At 26.2% G+C, this 21,872-nt stretch overlaps 1 protein-coding gene across 1 annotated transcript; it reads right to left on the bottom strand.

Moving 5' to 3' along the window:
* Nucleotides 1–4,139: 4,139 nt before the first annotated feature.
* On the bottom strand, nt 4,140–15,013 carry LOC127289954 (procathepsin L-like). The gene is made up of 5 exons (XM_051318287.1): nt 14,900–15,013; nt 8,446–8,622; nt 7,868–8,227; nt 5,968–6,128; nt 4,140–4,640 (listed from the first exon to the last, which is right to left on the bottom strand). Exons 1-5 carry the CDS (start codon nt 14,978–14,980, stop codon nt 4,445–4,447), a joined length of 975 nt encoding a protein of 324 aa, XP_051174244.1. The 5' UTR covers nt 14,981–15,013; the 3' UTR covers nt 4,140–4,444.
* Nucleotides 15,014–21,872: the final 6,859 nt, after the last annotated feature.

The raw sequence follows: 21,872 nt of genomic DNA, 5'->3' as shown, positions 1-21,872 counted from the left end.
TAAATTATTTATCACGCATTGTATCGATGATCTAAATTTTCAAACGAAATTTTTAAAAATTATATAATTTTGTTTTAAATTAAATTTTACATATGATTAAAAAAAAAAAAATGTTGGTTGATAATTAACTGCACTTTGGAAATTGATAAATTTCATATACTAGGACTGAAATTGTAAAGATTTCTCCATGCTCTAAAGGTCAAATTTCGTTGAATTATTGTAAATATCGTAAAAGTTTGTTTTTCTCTCTCCTTTGTTGCAAACAAGGGTAATTCTTATGAGCAATTGCATGCAAGCTGTATATTTAATTACATATGATGCAAAAATGTTGTTTCTTGATAATCGTATCATTATCGAAGGAAATAGTAGAATTAATTAAACGATAATTAACGAAGACTTAAACATTGTTAATATATAATGTTATTGACTTAATTAGCGTTCAATTGTTTATACTTATCTTTAAATAAATTTTGATTAACGACAAAATAGAATTATACATAATATACAAAAATTTATAGACATAAATTATTATTTTCAAACATATATAGAGATTTTTATACATAAATTTGTTTCGATGCTGTTTGCAAAAATGCTTCTTGATTCCTCCTGCGTATTTTTATTTTACTGATTCCGGTACCTTAGCTTCGATAAACATAAATCGGGGGAATAAAATTTTTTAGAACGTGCACGTTGTATTTTATTTTATTTTATAAAAATTCTTTTTGATTTTCATATTGTTGGATTCCTTGACCTCTTATTCTCATTTTGACTCAAGGTTCTTCAATTTAAATACATTATATTGTAATCACTATCACCGTTTGTGCGTTTATATGAAAATCTCTTAACAACAGTATGTGACATATTGAAAATCTTTTATTTCACGTTGACCTGAAACTTTTCTCATATGATATATGTGTGTGTCAAAATTCATTCACGAAAGTCTTTTTAACACAATTGAAAAATATCGATATAAGGATTGAATAATAAAAGTTGAAATTTTTTAAAGTATATATATATTCCACGGAGTTCTAAGCTCTTTTCCTTGCAATGAAAGTTTTCTGAGTGAGAGTTTCAAGTCAGGCAAGAAACTTCATTTTCGTTCGCAAAATTGTAGTTCAAAATTATCCCAGCGCGCAACTACTGCGACTTTTAATTATGAATAATGATGCAGCAATAGCCGTCGGTGAAATATAATCGCGAAACCACATTACTGTAAAGTTTAATGCATCTCGTTAAAGCAGAACCTTTCGCAAAAGCAAAAGCAGGCGGATGAAGCGATTACAATTTTATTTCAGGGCCGAGTGTATATTTATTAAAACTTCATTTTATATTAAAAGACCGTGGCAAATTAAAAATGAGAGCTACTTGCCGTACGTAAATTGAAATTGTTTGTAAATTAAATTATTGTAATTAAATAATTTTTCCCCATATATAGGTAAATTCGTTTTATTTATGTGAAAAAAATTTGATTTTTGTATTGAAAATATTTTTACAAGTAATATATATAGAAATAATTTTTAATAGATTTAGAAGAAAAATAAACGAAATCTTTTTATTATTAACTAGTGTATATTCGACATGCATATATATATATATATATATATATATATATATATATATATATAATAATGATGGAAGTAAAGCATATATCCAGATCGTTGAATACTTAGAATGCTCATGATGAAGATTCTTCCTGTCGTCAACACGACAGGAAAATCCTCGTGGATTTTCCACGTTCGTGAAATTCTTATCATTGTGACTATGAAGGTGAGGAAGGAGAGGAAATCCTGTCTCTCACTCCTTCTCGCCCAGTTGAGGACATAATAAATCTCCTTTACAACTTCCTTCTATACTTATCTCTCTAATCGATTTACCACTTTGTTGGCTCGATCTTCAATTTTATATATATATATATATACGAGAGTTTCACTGATTATATTGACTGGGAGCAACTATATTAATTTTTTTTTTTTTTTAAATAAATTTTTTTCCTTATTATTAATATATAAAAGGGTGAAATTAAAATTTGATTAAACGTAACTAGAATTAAATTAAAAGTTTTTGTTATTTTAACATTAAAAAAAAAAAAAGAAAAAAAAAACGTAAAAGTACAAATTTTGGCTCAAAATTTCACTGCAAAGAGATTTATCTTACAAGATATTATATTATATTATATTATTATATAATTGTACAACTGAATTTTTCTAAAAGTGAAATTAATTTTAATTATATAGTTTTTTGTAATACAATTTTTATTTAAGATTATGTACAGAGATGAGCCAAAAGTTTTGAACGTTCAAATGAACGAAATATTTTTTGGAACTTCTTTAACTACGAATTTTATTACAAAATATTGTTTTAAATATCAAAAACGAATTTTTTTTATTTAATAATTGTTAAATTTACTGTTTTATTTTACATTGACATCATAATTTTTAATAATTTACAGATTGAAAAAAATATTTCGTTCATTTGAACGTTCAAAACTTTTGGCTCATTACAGAGGGGAGAACATCAGTCTTAATATTTTAGAAAATATAATTAAATATATCTAATTTTTTAATTTTCAGTACATTTTCAAAGAACGTGATGGAGAAGGAAGAATATGTACGGAAGAAAAATAATCCCAGTATATCGAAGAAGTGGAATCAAAAAAAGAGGGATCTTCGTGAGAGTGGTCCATTAGAAGAATTTAAACATGCGACGTGGGACTCATCGATCGGTGAGTCTTTTTTTTTATTTAATCGTACTTTTCTGTTTGTTATGTTAATTGCAGTTTGATAAAAAAAAAAGTCGGACAGTCAAAACAAAACTTTTTTTTCATATTTTTGTGTTTTATTCATTTTTTTTTAAACTACAATGAAAAATTTTTCAAACATTTTCTTTATACAAAAATTATATTTAAAAAAAAAAGATAATTATCTTTTATAATTTTGGACTATTTTTTAAACTAATTGATTAAATTTGATTCTGTAAATAGAAATCGTTAGTTAATATTTGTTAAAATGAAAACTTTCTATTAATGGGAGTTTGAATTTTTTTTTATTGACACATGCGAAAACATATAAAAAGTGTGTTCGAATATAGAAAATTTGATTTCGACTATATTCGCTTAATATCGTTTGTCGACTTTACACGTACGTGCGCTTATAAGTGCCTGTGTATATGCTCTTATAAGGGCTGAAAGTCCCTGGGTACAATAAATTTTCTCTCTCTCTCTCTCGCTTTTTTTTTCTTCTCTCTTGGCCATACCGTCACTCCTGGGTACGTGCAAGGATCAGGATGAAATAGATGATGAAAGCTTACGTCGTACTGAGTACTTCTATATTTATTTACTTTTTTTTTCTTCTTCTTCTTTTCCGTTTCTCTTTCTTTACTTCCAATGCGTTCTTCCTGCACTCATCGCTCTGACACGAAAGTAAAAGCTATGGCGACAGAAGAAAACATTGCCCAGGAATAATGGCCCCATAATCCACTTGAGTTCATTTTTACCATAAAAAAAAAAATATAGTACTCATCCATTTTTTTATACGACTTTTACTTATTGCTTTTCTTTCGACTTTTTAAGGGTGTTTTATCGGAATTTTTTTTTTTTTTTTTTTTGAAAAAAAGGTTTTTTTCTCCAGAATTTACTGATAGTTTCAATTTGTTTGTTATAATATGTGAAATTTAAATGATAAAAATAAAAGAAAAAAAAATTATCTCTGATAAATTAAAAATTAATTTGAATATAGGCATAATTAGAGATAGTGAATTGGAAATTTATATGTCAATTTTTTTTTTTTTTTTTTTGAAATTATATTCACAGACGTTAATTTGATGTACGACTGTGTGACATTTAGGTAAACAATCTACTTTCTAATTAAGCCATGTCAGTCAACCATAGTAACACTATTTGGCGCGTCTAGAACAGATGGAATGTACTCACGGGATGGTAGATGCTTGTTTCAACGAAGCATTAATTTGGAAATTCGTCCTCGCAGGGGTAGAATATGTTATCGAAGGAACATATGACGAAAACGTTATGTCAAGTTACGTGCTATTACGTTATAATAGTGTCCCATTTCAATTTCTCAAAATTACAAATTCATTATAATACAATAAGATACACACATTTTATATCAATAAATATACGTGTATTTAACATTTAATTAGACAATAATTAATTTATTTTTTATATACATAAATTTTTTGTTTCTTTAACAAATTATATATAATTTTAATAGAAAAGTTTTCAAAAATTTTACAAATTTTTTTGTTTTTCGATATTTTTAATCAATATTGCGTCAGATTTAAATTAAAAAAAAAAAAAAAAAAACCGGGTTTCTTTTAGTTTCAATGGAAATTTGCGTTTCATTTTTCTTTATATATATACAAATCTACTTATATATATATATGACAAGTGAGCGAAATTTATTCGATTATTAGATATTTTATTTAAAAATTAAATTTTCGCATAACCTGCATAGTTGGCAATTCCGCAACGATTTTTACCTTTTGCTAAACGCATGTATCCATTTTCACCCCAGTCTGAGCCCCACCAGTTCTTCAAAATCCAATACGTTGGTGAATATCCCACTACTAACATTGCGTGGTTCACACCACTTGTACCACAAGCAGGATCGTCATAGATACCTCTACTGTAAAATTGAAATCGATTTTAGAAAAATTTCAAATTCATATCACTTGAAGATGGTTATATAACAGAAAATGCAATATTTATTTTGTTCATATTTATATGCGTGAAATCTATCTTTTTCAAGTATATATAGATTTTTCAAGAATCTCTTTCAAAACAAAGATAATTCGCACGAATTTCTCACGCTTTTCTTCGCTTAGGTTGAAAACTATATATGCTTCGGAAAAAAAAAATATATATATAGAGTTTCATTTTGAAATTTTGTCGAATAGAAAGAAAAATAGTAAAAAATTATAGGTATAAATAATAATAAAAACTACGGGAGTAAATAATAAAAATAATAATTTTTAATTATTATAAATAATAATCAGGTAATAATAATAATAATTTTTATTGTAAATAATAATTAAGTAATAATATTGTTATTTGTAAATTAATAATTAAATAATATTATTATAAATAATAATTAATTATTTAAATACTATAGACATAAGTCAAACACGTGAAAAGTATTTTGGATCTATGAGTCAAAAGTGTTCCGGGAGTAAATGACTTTTTTACTGACAGATGAAGTAAGAATTTATCATGCTGTTTAGTATTTATCGAGTAAATGTTATCTAAAAAAATATGTTCGAAGTTCAGATGATTTTAAAGTTCAGCTTTGACAGAATATTTTTTTTAGCAATTTTTTTTTTTTTTTTTTTTATAAAACAAAAAGGGATTTGATTCTCTGTAAAAGTGTATAAAAACGACTTTATTTGTTATTATACAATTATTATTATTTTATTTACTTTTGTCTGAAAACTGTTATAAAATATTTTGAAAATTTTAAGTTAACAAACTTAAGGTTTTAAATTAATTAGTTAGGTAATTAAATTAATAATATATTACTAATTATTTTTAATATTAATATTATTATTATTATTATTATTATTATTATTATTATTATTGATATTATTACTCGTTAGTTAGTTTAATAGTTAATTAATTAGCAAAAAAAAAATTAATGAAAAAAAAGGTTTTATGTGTAATAATTTGCTAAACAAATAGTCGTTTTACGGACTTTTACATAAATGTTTAACTATAGCGAATGCGTATATAATTGAATTTTTTTTTTCTTTTAATATTTCGGTAATTGATATTTTTTATTGGTGTCATCTCAGGGCAAATGTGATGACGTTTTAAGGTTATCAAGAGAGAAAAAAAAAAAAAGTTTAATATCACTTCTTGTAATTACCCTCTTGTTTTTATTATTTAGCAAATATTGAATTTTTATAGGAATAGTTTTGTGTGTGTTTTGAAATAATTTGAAATTTTACGAAACTTACTGATAAAGTTGAAATGTTTTTGGTGATGCATTCACTGACACTGCAATTGGTCCAATTGTTGTTACAGCTGCTTCCAATGCTCTTTCATCATATGCTGGTAAAATTGCCCATGATGTAATATTAATAACACTCAAATTTTCTTGAAATTTGCATGTTCCTTCCTAAAAGAATTAGATAAAAAAAAAACACGTTATTCCATTATTTTGTTTAGGAATTCTTTTTTTTTAAACGATCATTATTTTTTTTATAATCTAAGTTTCTTCTTCATTGTTAATAATATAATTTAATTAATATATTAATTAAATTATAATAATTTAATATAATACATTGAATAGAATATTCTATTGTATTTTCGATTTAATTTATTTTAGGATATAGAAAATATAATTAATTTCATGGCATATAGAAACACGTGTCTCTTTGGAAATAAAGCTCATATCGTTGTCTGACCAAAATCGATTCTATCTACTGAAATTATAATTGAGGCTAAAAGTGTAGGTTTCTTCTATTTGATATAGTTTTTCAGTATTATCTTTTGTGTAAATTCTATTTTTCACATAATGAGAAAAAAAAGAGTGGATCTAAATAACATGTATTTGGAAAAAATGAAATATTTATTTTGTCAGAAGTCTTCGAAATTATCTCGTTCTAGAATTCATGAATATTCTTATCTCTTTAATTTAATGTGACTTAGTAATTTAGTTAATTACCGAATTGATAAATATTCGTATTACTCACATATTACGTGTATATACATATATATATATATATATATATATATATATATATATATATAGAGAGATTTCTTGTTACATCATAAAATTTCTTCTACAATATTTTAATATAACAAATAAGAATATATTTGCTAAAAAATTTATTGAAATGATTAAACAAATAAACTTTGACCAAAACAAATATTTATATAATAAAGTTTATTGGGAATTTAATTTTTTTTTTCAATTATAATATTTGATTAATAAACATTTATTGATCCTTTATAAAGATGATTGATAACTTCCTGATGGGAAATATAATGTAAAATATTGGAAGAAGAGAATTTAAAAACTGTAACTTTTAACGTGTTTTCAAATAATTAGAGGCACGCACCTCTATTGATATGTTAATTGAAAAGAGCAACGAACAAAATAATGTCGACCTCGACTTTTTGTTGCGTCGTTCAAGACACGATAATCGGATTTACACGGCGTAATTTATATATTCTATCTCTGCTTTCTGCACAGGATGATAAAAAAAAAGTCTTTATTCAAAGTCCAAAAGCTCAGTGATTGTTATTAATTATTGTTAATGTCACACTAGCTGAATCTTTCTATCAAATTTGTAATATATACATTCTATATTGGCGAACGATAAAAATACGAGGCAAAGTCCAAAAGAGAGAGAGAGAGAAACGATCGCGAGTCTTTCATTTTATTAATGTTCATTATTAATAATTAAATATATGATTGGAATTTTAATTTTAAAACTTTAATTTTATTTGATTAAAATAAATAATAATTGACAATTTAAAAAAAAAGAAATCAAGTATTCGATTATTTGTCGAAAATTTGATTTTTTTTTGCCTTAAAATTTAATTTCAAAAAGTGATTCGAAAAATAAAAGGTGATTTTTGAAATTTATTCTTTTGCGTAGTATATTTGTCTTTTTGATCTTTGGCCAATTTTTATGAAAGAATTTTCTATATCTATCAATATAAAATATGTGAAATTCTTTTTTTTTTGTGTGAAATATTCTTTAGTGACAAAATAGTATTCTCATTCTGAGAGGATTATATTCAATCCAATAAGATTCTATTATATTAAAAAGAGATAGGAAAATAGTATTAGTTGTAAAATAGTAGTAGTGGAATTTTAGAAGAGGAAAAATTAATTTTCATTTTTACCCTTCCTATATAGGGATAGTGTGATTCGTCCATAAGTCCTTTGACATTTTCCAAATATCTCAAAGTATTCCTTAAAGATCCACCATTACATCCCAAATTTCCCGTTAATGAACTGCAATCAACTATTTGTTGTTTACTCAATGAAAATACATGACCTGTTAGTTTAAAAAGTTGTCCTATAATTGTTCCAATTATTGAATAGGCATAACAACTACCACAGTCCAATTGTTCCTCAGGTGGTGTTAAAAAACCACACGTTCGCCAATCTAAATATTGTGGCACTTTGTTTGGATTGTGAAGAACTGCAGATACCATTGGATCATTGTCGAGTGGTATTTGAGTATTTGGTATTAATTTTACCTAAATATATATATATGTATATATAAAAGTAATTATAATTCGTTGAAAAATACTTTCTGAATTTTTTTTTTATATTAGAAGAAGGTTACAAACAAAAAAGGAAGGAAAATAAATTTTTTTGATTTTAATCGAGAAAAAGTCTAAGAGTTTATCGTTTCTTTTCGAAGGACTTGACTTAATCGATTGTCGATTTACGATTTAGAACATCGATTACGAACCCATTCTCGAAGGTACTGTCCAGTGCTGAGATCAGCAATGAAGTTGTCTCGCAAGAGGTAGCTATAATGTCCCGCAGTGGCCAATAAGTTATGTTCATAAATCTTGAAAAGATTGCTCTGCCAAGCAATTCGTCTCTTTTTCTCAAAAATTCCTACGTAGGTTTTGTTATGTAAAGACTAGAAACGAAATAATTGATATTATCATTTTTTTTTTTTTCAATTATCGACAAAATATTTACTAAAAGGGTTGATATTTTTTAAATTTGAAAATTAATTTTCTTTTGCAATTAATTAAATTCAACTGTTAGTAATTACCTTATATTTAAACCAATAATCATCGAAACATTGAGATAATTTTCTCGGCAATAAAAACGTAAAAGTTTCTTCTATTATTACACTAAATATTACTAAATTGCACAAAATTATAATACACTTCCACTGATTCATTGTTCATTAACGGTTTCTTACTGCCAGGAGGATTTGACATTGGATATAAATTCATACTAATGTATCTGAATATAACACGGGTTCCCTTTAATCAAATATATGTCACTGTCAGCAAACTCGAATTTCATAATCACAAAATACACATGTCATTATTATGTTTATTCTCAGATGTAATATTACAATTACAAAATTTATACACATTAACAATTGTATTTAAATCTTTTAAAATATTTTTATTTACATAAATATTATTTAAAAAGTTGCGTTTGTCAGTTATTTTATTTTTTTTTTATATTAAATTTTCTTTTTTAATGGCATTAAAGTATGACAAAAAAAAATATATTGACAAAGTATACCTGAACAGTAAACTTTTGAAGTTTTAATATAAAAGTCAAAAGATAATATATATACTTTTGCCAGTAAATGTATATCAAGAGTAACAATTTGTGTCCATAAATTTTTATTTCTCCATTGAAGAATATGAAACATTAAAAATTATATGACGTTATTGTCGATGCTTGAGATTTAATAAACATCGTCAGCAGCTTTTGTTATACGAATTTATGAGATTGCAAACAACCATCCCGAGCTATTCACTGAACTATAATACGTTAGAGAGAAAAGATTTTCTTCAACGAAGGCAGTGCATAGAACAACGAAAAGGAAAACTCGAAAGAACAGGGCGGGTTAACGCTTCTTCAGACGAATAAGGAACTTAAATTCTAAGAGCTTCCACTTCCTTCGCGTCTTCCTCTTTTTGTCCAATACACTCACGTTTTTTTTATGAGCTTATTTGTCCTTAATGTCTATTCATCTTGTGGAAAAAAAGGGAAATAGGCATAATTATATTTGTTGGGGAAAAAATCATTATTCTGACTTTTAAAGAAGCTAGGGAATATAAAAAACATTTTTTTTTATTTGATTCAAATAATACTTGACTATTAACAAATAAATAATTACTTGAACCAAATAATTAATTTAAATTCGATAAATAGTATTTGAAACAATAATTTCTATGTATTTGAAAGAAATACAATTTAATTGGCTCAAATAATTAATTTGAATTTGATAATTTGTTTTTGAAACAATGTATAATTTAATTGAATGCCAAATAATAATTATTTGATACAAATAAATATTTATTTAATACACTGTAAAAAAAAGGAGTTAAATTTTAACTCCCCAGGGGATGCTATAAAAGTCCCATCCTTTTGGAGTTGAAGCGAAGGGAGTTAATGCTTTACGAGTTAATTTTATGCCTAGGGAGCCCACTTAGAAAGATTCCCCGGAAAGTGCCCCCTGGAGGTTCTATCAAAATTCCGCCGAAACTTTCCATAGGAGTTCTAAAGAATTTCCTATGGGATTCCGATTAATTTTTTTCAAAATTTTTAAAGTCCTAATTCCGTCAGAATTCCGTCGGAACTCCGTCGGAATCCCATTGTAAATTCTTTGAAACTCTAATGGAATTCCGACAGAATTACGTTGGAAGTTCCGGCGGAATTCTGATAGAACCTCCAGGGGGCACATTTCGGGGAATCTTTCCAAGTGGGAGTTGGTTTTAAGGAGTTAATTTAATTATTAACTCCCTTTTCGAGTTGAAGCGAAGGGAGTTAATGCTTTAAGAGTTAATTTTATGTCTAGGGAGCCCACTTGGAAAGATTTCCCGGAAAAAGCCTCCTGGAGGTTCTATCAAAATTCCGCCGGAACTTCCAACGTAATTCCGTCGGAATTCCATCGGAGTTCCAAAGAATTTCCTATGGGATTCCGATTAATTTTTTTCAAAATTTTTAGAGTCCTAATTCCGTCAGAATTCCGTCGGAACTCCATCGGAATCCCATTGGAAATTCGATGGAATTCCGATGGAATTACGTTGGAAGTTCCGGCGGAATTCTGATAGAACCTCCAGGGGGCACTTTCCGGGGAATTTTTTTTCCAAGTGGGAGCTGATTTTAAGGAGTTAATTTAATTATTAACTCCCTTTTTGAGTTGATTTTTAAACTCGAAAATTTTAACTCCCAGTAACGTTAACTCTCTAATTTTTTTTACAGTGTATAATGTCAAATAACCAATTATTCACGGAGAAAAATGGAAAACAAAAATATAGTAATTTTTACTACGTCTAAAGTAAATTCCACTTTTCGGAACTTCTGCACATTTCTGACACTTTTTGCTTTGGAAATAGAAAATACTATTTCCAGAGTAAAATTTACTATTTCAGTGTAGTATTTTTTTCTATTTCCAAAGCAAAAATTGCAAGAGATGCACAGAATAAACAGTATAGGTTTTACTTTGTGAGTATAGTAAAAGTTACTTTATATTTTTTTCCGTATTTGAATCAAGTTTTTTTTCAGTGTAATATAAATATAACTTTTTTTTTTAATTAATACAATATTGTGGAAATTAGAGAAACCTTTAAAGACAAATGAATCAGGGGAAATATTATAATTTTAATAAATTAGAAAATTAGTAAAAAAAATTTTAATTATTAATAATTAAAAACTAAATGTAATTTCAGCGCAAGGAAATTTCTTTCATATTCCAAATTTATCTTCCGCTGTATTATGTAATAGATTGTAATCCCCCCCTTTTTTTTTTGCTGACATAATAATCCATTTGGAAATTTTTGCCACAGTTATTTATTTTTTTTTTTTTAATATGACAAATTTAGAAATGCAATATATATATAGTTGTGGGATAAGTGGGAGGATAGAAGAATTTTTCTGATTGTCAAAAGATGTCAGTAGCGTTCACAATTGGCATCGTTCTTGAACCGCGTAGTAACAAGTAGAGTCGCTGCGGTTGTGTTCGCGCGAACAGACAAAGTGAACGGTGAACGTTGTAAGTAATTTTTCTACAGTTGAGTTCACATGGATCATGTGCGGTGTTGTGATATTATTGACAATTGAGGCAATTTTTAACAAAAATCAAGGAAGGGGGGGGGGACGAAATTGTTGAAAAAAAAATTATGCATAAAATGTGCGGGAAAAATTAGAATTAATAAAGTGTCTTTTTTTTTTTTCACTTGGCGCCTGATGATTCTTGTCCACATCTCTCTTTTCTCTTCTTATTGATAGTGTCATCTTTTTTCTCTCTCACTCTCAAAGTCCGTTATGCGCTCTTTACTCTCTCTTTCTCTCGTATAATGACGCGTACACTTTACTGTCACAATCATCTTGTTGCCCTCCTCCGCTATTCCCCGCCGCATAACTCTTCATCACCGCCAAAGTTTCTCGTGACGGCCTCCCGCAAGATTGAGATCGGGAGTTGTTTTTTGATTATGCTCTAAGAAAGGACGTAGGGTTATAAGTTCGCGATTATTTATTATATTAATTGATAAAATTTTCGTTGCCATATGGCTTACTTTCATAGCCGCATCTCCTTAATAGTGTGTATATATAATATATATATATATGTATATACTTTTCGGTCTGACTTACTTTCTTATATATTCACTTAACTGAGTTTCATTCAAATTGTTTATTTTGTAAACATTTTCGCGCCTGACAGATTAATTAGTGCCGGTTATATATATTTTTTTTAATGAATTCTCATTGAAAATTAGAAAATATTTTGACAAACAATTTTAATAAAAATCAAAATCTGGGGATTTAATTTTTGTGAAAAAATTTAATTGCTTCATTTTTTTTTAATTTTGTGTCATTTTGGATATATGTAAATTGATAACTGAAACCTAAGTAATGATTTGTCAATTACCATCTTGTAATTTTTAAATTATTATTGAGATGGAAAAGTTAACAATTTTCGTATAGAGAAATGTAAATGCAAATTTTTAGAAACTTTTGACAATGGAAATATTTTTTTTAAAGATCAAAATATTTTTTTTTTGACTATTCACATGTTAAAAAGTCACGTTGTTTATCAATATATATATATATAGTTTAAGGATGACAATTTTTTTGATTTTGTTAAATAGAGCATAGTAAAATATTTATTTTAACATTTTTTGTAATAAATGATTTAAATCATGACAACTGAAGAGATTTTTAAATAAAAATCATGTCTCCCTTGGATGTGTTTATATTTGATATATATATATATATTATTATGTAACAGCTCAATAACATATATATATGAAACGATCAAAGAATGAGACACATAATTGTCGGATGAAAATCATTTGTAACAAAATTGTATATCAATAGAAGTAGAGATAAAGTTTACTTCGCTATTATTGCGATTATCAATTCCGTTTATTTTTCATATTTTCTCTATATCGAAAATTTTTTATAAACAATATTAATTTTAAATAATAATAATGTTTTATTTTACATTGTAGTTATATAAATATTATAAAATTAATAGCTAATTTTATTATTTTAATCAATAATTTTTTATGATTATTTGAAATTTATAGATTAACTACTCTCTTTATCTGAATTAGTAAAAATGTTTACTAATTTAAATTAGTTATTCATTGTTTGATTTAGAATTAGTTAAATTTTTCTAATTGTTAGTAAAAGTTACTAATTAGATAATTAGAGCAATTCTGTTATTATTTTATTTTATTTTTTTTCACTTGTATAAAGTTTTGATAGAAATTGTCATCTCTGGTTAATAAAAGAGTAGTAATTTACGCCAGCATCTTTTAAAAACGTGAAATCTTGTTACAATATTCTTATCAGTCACATAAATTAAATCTTCAGATATTGAAATGAAAAAACAATTTTCGATACTGTAAAATTTGTACTTTTGAAATATAATTGTGGTTATTCTACGATAAGAGATATCTTTGATGCACGCTTGAAAAAGAATCTCATAACTCTATAGGAATTAGAACACTAATCTAGGAATTAGTTTATGAAAGTAATTAAATCTTATCGGTATTATTATGATGAATTTAGCAAATTTTAAGTAGCTTTTTTTGAAAATTATGTTTTAATGTAAAAATTTCAAATCTTTTAGAAATTCTAGCTAATTTTATAGTATTTTTGCCAAAAATATAAAAAAATGTTTCAAAAGCATATGCCGTATTTACATGATAATTTACAAATTCTGTATAGCATATGCTTTTGAATCAATAATTTTTTATCAGTACAGAAATGCTGCATATGTAATAGTATCTTTTTCTCAGTGTTTTAGTATATTTATCTGCTTGTATTAGAAGCTCAAACATATACTGAAAAAAGTATTTTGATTTTGACAACAAAACATTTGGTTAGTTTTTAAATTTTTGGATGCCTCAACAAAATTTTGATTGTCTCAAACAAACTTTGGTTGATACAACTAAAAGTAGAAGAAAAGGATTTTTGTTGTCTAAACTAAAGTTTGATTAGGAAAACCAAAATTTTGTTGAAACAGAAAAATTTTTGATTTAAATACCAACCAACTGTTGTCAAAACCAAACTCTTTTTCCAGTTTAACAGATGGCTTATCCATAGAACTAATAGAACAAATAGAACTTACACCAACATTACATTTTGAAAGTGTTTCCAAATTAAAAGTTGCCTCTTCCATTTAAACGGATAACAACATTTCTATATGAATAACAGAATAAATATCTCTTATCGTAGAAACATGAATACTAAAGTTTGCCTTAAAATTAGTAGGATAAGTTTTAAAACAAAATACATTACATATACAAGGCGGATTATTTAATGAAAATTTTCTCTTTAAATTCAGATTGAATTAATAGTTTTGAGTGAATAAATTCTCTCATGAGAGAAGCATGTGGTTCCTTCGGAAATTCGAAGTTCAGTAATAACGTTAGAACATATATGCAATGATTTGAGTCCCAAGTGATACGTCTATCGTTATCAGTGGTCTCTGGTTTGTCGTTTCGCGGTAGCAGTGCTGGTTTAGGTGGTGTGTCATCATTGCCGTTATCTTACCTGTGAATCGTGAACGTTCAAGTTTTAACTTTCTCTGACTACCATCGTAATCAACTTCATTGAACTTTATATATATCTAAATTTATATAAACACATCATCCTCTTTTGAAAATGGACGAATCTGGGATAGATATGGGTTTTGATTTGGCTGCACTCACTAATGCTGAGGACTTTGATTTGGAATACAACAATGACTTCGAACAAGCATTGTCTCTACTCTCAACGTCACAGGACTTCATGTATTATGAGCTCAAGAGCCGGGCTCCCGATACTGGCAGGTACGTAAATGCAAGAGCGCGATGGCATCATCCACGATGAGCACTTACGCGCCACTCTATCTCTGTCACCTGTTGAACGCAGGGCCGTACTTTTTTTTTTTTTGCTTTCATCTATAGACGGTTAACAAACATTATTTTTTTTTTAATTTATAAATCCTCGATAAATATTTGTCAATGTCGAATTTTTCGTGTTTTTTTTCTTTATTTGCGATTAGACTTATTCTCGTGTTATTTATTCAGGGAAAAGTTGATTGAGAAAATTAGCGTCATAAATAATACACTGAGAAAAATATGCTATTGAATCAATAGCATTTCTGCCAAAGGTATAAAAAATTATTGATTCAAAAGCATATGCTATAGAATCTACAAAATATTTTACAAAATTTTATAGCATATGCTTTTGAATCAATAATTTTTATACATTTGGCAGAAATGCTGTTGATTCAATAGCATATTTTTTTCAGTGTATAATATCACAGGGTGGTAATAACTGGATGAAAAAAATTTTGAAATACAATTTATTTTATTGGTACTCTAAATATATAATAAATGTACGGAAAAAATTAATTCAGTATATTTTACAAAACTGTGACGAAGTAGCGGATACAGGTCTTTATGAAACTGAGTTTTGTAAAATGTAATGACTATTTTCGGATAAACTACAGAAATTTCGTTGTTTATACTGAATATTTCGTGACATTTTACAACACTCAGTTTCGTAAAGAGCTGTATCCGCCCTCTGTGATAGTTCTGTAAAATCTACTGAATTAATTTTTTCCGTGTGATAATTAATATTTTAATTAGAATTTCTTCAACAACAAAATGGTACAATTTTGTATTTAAAAACTAAATTTATATTTAAAATTATCCAAAAAATAAATAATATTTAAGAATACAAGTTATCTAAAAATATTTATAAATAATGGGTCGAGATGATTTTTGAATAACTATTATACCTGCGCAACCCAAACTGTAATGTTTATATTGAAGTACAAAGGACGAACGTAAAGGTAATAAAATTCCAAAGATAATTTAATCAGTTGCAATTCGTGTATTGACCTGTTTAGCCGTGATCGACGTGAGTGTAAATTTTATTTGAAGTAAATAATTTCGGGAGTGTTCGAATGTTTTAATTCGCGAACGAAAAAATGTTAAATTTTTTTTTTATGTCAGTAAATTTTTTTTGTCCCAGGAGTGTTTAAAAATTTCTTAAAATCGCGATTGTCTAAATCTTTAGAAAAAAGTAGTTTATTTTTTTTCAATTTAAACGTGGTTTGAATTTGTTTTAAATCGCGTGTGTTTCCAAGCAGATCTTATCATCCGAAATGATACATCGGTTGCATCCTAAGGTTAGAGATTTATATTCATTTAAATTAATAATTACATGCAGTTTTTATCTACTAAAAAAGTTTTTTTTAATATTACCATTTTAAAGCTTTTGAAATTATTTTTTAAATGCATTATTTATATTTTATATTTAGTTACCTTTAATAATATAAATTGTGTTTTTAAAGTATTCTACAAGCAATAGATTTTTTTTAGTTTTGTTTAAAGTTTCATTGTCCCAATTAAATTTTTTTTTGTTATAGAAGCAACAAACACATTTAGTTTTGAGTCTCTTTAGTTTTAAGGTCTGTGGACGAATATAGAATAGTCATATGCATATTTAGCATAGAATGTATAATCAGAGTTCTGAGCAGTTTGGTAATAGTTTTGGGAGTTCCTCAATAATTATTTAAATAGTTTTGATGATTAATATTTTAAAAAAAAGGTTTTTTAAAACATTTGATAACTTCAAGTTATTTTTTGTTACAAGAGAGTTCTCACATTATATCCTGATAGAAAATAAAGAGTTGTTTGAGTTCCTTTCTATAGAAATTGGTTTCTTATAAAAAAAATTTGTCATGGAAAGTGTATTGCAAGTTTTTGAATTTAAAAAATTACACATATTCTCTTAGTGTTTTTCTTATATAACACTTTAATAGAAAATTGAAGAAAACATATTAGCATTGTCATTAGAAAAAAATGTAATTACTATTTTTTAAATAAGAAATTTCCTCAGTTGTTATTATATGGTACATAAATTGTAGTAGGTTATAAAATCTTTTAAGGTTAGTAATAATGAGTATATTTTCCATTTAACAAAAGTAATTTCCTATATCATTCTTTGAAATTATCACTTGACAATGACCTCTCATCAATATCATTATTCATTATTTGATAATTCCTTCAAAATCAAATTACAATGTTGTAGAATTCTTATCATCGTTAAACTATATTTTTTATTTTTTTTTTTTCGAATAATTATGATTAGATTTGATTATACGAATTTATGGAGAATAGGTAGTAGATGATTTCTTGATTATTCTATAAATTTATAAGTGAGATCATTTAAGAATATAAAAATTTTCGTATATACAAAGAAACTAAATGATCAACGAAAGTTAGATAAAATTGCAAATAAAATTCGTCATACATTTTTCATTCATGGTCATCAAGTAAAGCAGGTTTAAGTTTCCCTGTTTTTTTTTTGGTACACAAGAATCTTGTTTTTCCGTTTAGCGATCGACTTTCTTTGAAATTTCTTTTAAATGTAGAAAATTCTTATTAAAGGGTATTTTGCTTTTTTAAATTTTAAAGTAATTTTAATTTTTTAATTTAAGAGAAGTTTTAAATGCTTTAACTTTTACGATCAACGCTGACTCAAGTATACAGAATTTAAAATAAAAAAAAAAAACAATTATATAGATTCAGTTTCACCAATTTTATTTTATTGAATTAATTTGATATTTTTTAGATGTATCTTAAAAAATAATATTTTCTTTTTACTGTGAAATTCATTGAACATTCGCATACAGCATGAACAATGTTGATGATTTATTCGAATTGAGTGAAAGGGCCACAGATAGTTTCTTGTACTTTCAAGTTTCAATTGTACACTTTGAAAATAACAGGGAAGGATTGATGAGGCAAAAAATCTTGTGTTAGTAAAAACCAGTTTTTTTTTCATAAGAAATAGGGATATTGTAAATTGTAATTATTATATTGACACAAATTTTTACAAATTTCTTTCTAAAGTTTATTTTCTGACGAGAAAATTAGTATTGCAAAAAAAAAGAATGGTTTTTCCAGGTTCAATTCTTTAAATGTCGATATCTTCATTGATCGTTGATTAAAATGAGAATGAGTATGAACTATCAGCTTTAATTCGTTTAATGGCAGTATGGCACAGTGAAACAGTACTTGCTTTGGATTACCATAATATTAGTGAATTACCGTTCGCATTGAATGGACTTTGGCCAAGCTTTTAAGAGAATAATTTCCCATTAGTCTTCAACCGATTGGGTCATGATATTTGAACTTTGAAACCTTTTATATAAAACCAGTTTACACAAGATGATTACAAATAAATTAGCGCGCTATATTTTCAAGAAACATTTACAATTAATTATTATGAAAGAAATCTGTTTTTTTTATAAACTAATATATAAACATATATATGAAAATTAGATTTCGTGAAATGTTAATAAATTTTTTTTCTACACTAAAAGTTTTCTTTTGCTAACAACAAAATTTTTTTATCCTTTTTTTTTGTTTCAAAATTTTTATATGTTTGAATATTAACAAATTGGTGAAATTTTAATTTTATTAGAAACAAGATATTTTGTAAATTGGTAAATTTATACAAATTTTGTTGTGATAGCAAAAAAAAAGTTTTATTATAAAAACAAAATATTTATCTCAGTGTACGATATATTGGCGTGCTCCGTTATAAAAGCGTTTTGATTGATTTTAATGATTTTGAACTATGATAATTTGAAAGGTATTTAGAAGAATCACTTATATTATTGATGTGGGAATTAATAATGTTTGATTTACGAACTCTTGTGATATAATTTTTTTAAGGGTGTTTGACACATGTTGACGTCATTATAGAAATATTAATAAATTTTCCATTGGTTTTTTTAAATTAACAAAAATTTTTAAATTAATAAAAAAAAAATATATATATATATACATATATATTATACAATTTGTATTCAAAGGGTACTTTAATTTTGAAGTCCCGTAAATAAATAAATAAATAAAAATAAAATTGAAAAGAAAATAAATAGTTTAATAATATAAAAAAAAATTACATCAATGAAATTAATATTTTTTGATTCTTGAAGAATTTTAAACGATTAAATTTTTTTTTTTACAACAATAAGATATTAATCTTTATCGCTTTTATCATGTTTTACTAACATACATTATAATCTGCTAATTATCGTATAAAAAATTCATTTGACAAGCATTATTTTTTCTTTAGTAATTAAAATTATTTCTAATAAATTAATTTTTTTTTCGAATAGATAAATTTTTGAACTAATATTAAAAACAAATTGTTCCAAAAAACCTAATTTCTTTATAAATTTAAACTTTCTATGTTCCAATTTTTAAATATATTCACTATAATTGAGATTTTTTTCTTAATTTTTAGAATTTCATAATTAATTAAAATAAGTGAATTTCTTTTAAATTTAAATACAACTTGTTTCTTTTTAATTCAACGTGACCTAATTTTAAAAGTACTTTAAATATGTTTGATTTAAAGAACTTTACCGTGATTAAAAAAAAAAAAAAAACTCTATATGAGTATGCGCGAATATATATGAGCACTTGCAATTAACTAAATGAATAAGTATGTATATATGTATATCAGTAAATTTAATATTTGCAAATATTTATATATGCACCCTCAACGTTGTCATCACTCTGATAATTTCACAAGCGCGTGAAACAATTTTATTAGCCACGAACAGTAACCCTAATTTATCGAATTTGAAGGTTTAAAGTTCATTACGAACGATTAACCCAGAATATTACTCTGAAAATTGATAGTGGTTTTTGGCAAAAACGAAAACATTATTTTCCATTGATATTATCCATTGGAAATTTTAAGAGGGCAAAGTTTACTTTTTAATAGGATTTTAATGGTTTATGATTTTGAAAAATTGTATATATAATCAAGATTATTTTTTAAGGTAATTAATTTTTAGCAGAATAAATACGAGTTCAAGTACTTTGTCATTATTTCAAAAAGGTTAATTTAAATTTAATGAAATTGAATTTAAATTCTAATTAACATTTATATTTTTCAAAAGAAAAGAGAAATTGACATAATTTGAATTTTTTCTTTTTTATAATTATAACATATTTCGAAATGTGAATTATATAAAAATTAGTTTTTGCTACAAAGGTAACATAAAAAATGTTATTTATTTGTATAAAAAAAATCGGTTTTAATTTGAGATATACCTTAGCTGACAAAATTTCCCTCTGTTGTGTGGATTTAGATATTTATATATATATATATGAATATGTTTGTGTAAGGATTTTGTTAGATTTAGTTAAGAAGTTGACATAAAATATCAAGGACTCTTGATGTTTCCAAGCTGTGCTCTCGCTTTTTGAAAACTAATGTGAATCGTCGTCACGCCTTTCTCCTGTCTTGGTGACTTTATTATAACAAATTACGTACGGTTCCTCTTCTAGAAGCCGTGGTTCTCTTAGGAGAATGTACGTCCCAAAGTGCAGTAAATATCTCTTTCTGAGCTTGCTCTTGCGCAAGCAGCCCTATGGAACAAAGCTCGGGAACGTTAATGTCTTGTTCCTTAAATGAACATAAATCACGACAATTATATTCTGTAAATTCTCAGCATCTATTTGTCATTGTTTAATGTAAAAAAAAAAACACGCAATAGAAAAATTAACAAGTTTTCATGTATTTCTTTATTGATTATTAATTAATATATGTTCTCTTAAATCTTATTGTGGCTTAATTTTCTCGTCTTGCAAATTCTCATTGGAGCAAGATTTCATTCAACAAGTCAAAATCAAGAATTAACGGTTAATTTACCACTCGAAACAGTAATATTTCCATTCAAATGAAATTGAATTAGTAAGTCATTTTTTGCTTTTGAATTAGCTAAATTTCACAGAAAAAAAGCTGGTGTTATTTTTGTTGCGGGTAATTTTGCTCCAATGCTAAAACCCATAAGATTTAACCCAGATTTAGGGTAAAATTTGTTGCGTGTTATTTTAACAGCAGAATTGTTTTTGTTTTTCCTGTGTTTACTAAATTTTTTTTTTACTATTAGTTGAAATTTAGTAACTCAAAGTAGTTAAAATTTTTATCAATTCAGATTTAGGGTAGTGGATGTTTTCTTAGTTTTTTTTTTTAAAAAAACTCTTCTATACTTGGAATATTTAGAAATTGCAACAAAAAAAAAAAAAGAATAGCGATTGAAGTGAAAAGAATTTCTATATATATGTATGACTGATAATGAGCGTGACCCAATTAGTAAAATAGGGTTTCAAGTATATATCAACAGGCAAGGATCGGGACTCATTTGCTTGTTCGCTTGCCCGCAGGCATCTCGAATGTGATTTGCAAGCAGGGCAAATACTATTCTGTATAGCGTGTCACTCTGTTCGCTCTTCCATTTTGTAGTTAGAAATTGTCTAGAATTTCTGAAAACCCCGTCACATGATTCTTGTTTTATTTTTTACAAATATAGAACTCGCAATAGAAAAAATGATGCAAAAAAAAACATTCTTTTTCCACCACGTTTGAAATTTATTTTCGTCTATGTAAAAATTTCGATATATATAAAAATAGAAATTTTTCACGATATACATTTTCGCATTGTTTCTAAGGATCTACTTGATATTCACGTTTTGAGATGTTTTCTTATATTTGTGCCCAACCTCTCTCTCTCTCTCTCTCTCTCTCTCTCTCTCTCTCTCTCTCTCTCTCTCTCTCTCTCTCTCTCTCTCTCTCTCTCTCTCTCTCTTTTTTTTTTTTTTA

The sequence above is a fragment of the Leptopilina boulardi genome, unplaced genomic scaffold (assembly GCF_019393585.1).
Source record: "Leptopilina boulardi isolate dan_hultmark-lab unplaced genomic scaffold, ZJU_Lbou_2.1 LbouV2_51, whole genome shotgun sequence".
In the NCBI taxonomy this organism is placed as follows: domain Eukaryota; kingdom Metazoa; phylum Arthropoda; class Insecta; order Hymenoptera; family Figitidae; genus Leptopilina; species Leptopilina boulardi.
Note: the sequence above shows the minus strand (reverse complement) of the source record. Positions and strands in the feature narration are given on the sequence as shown.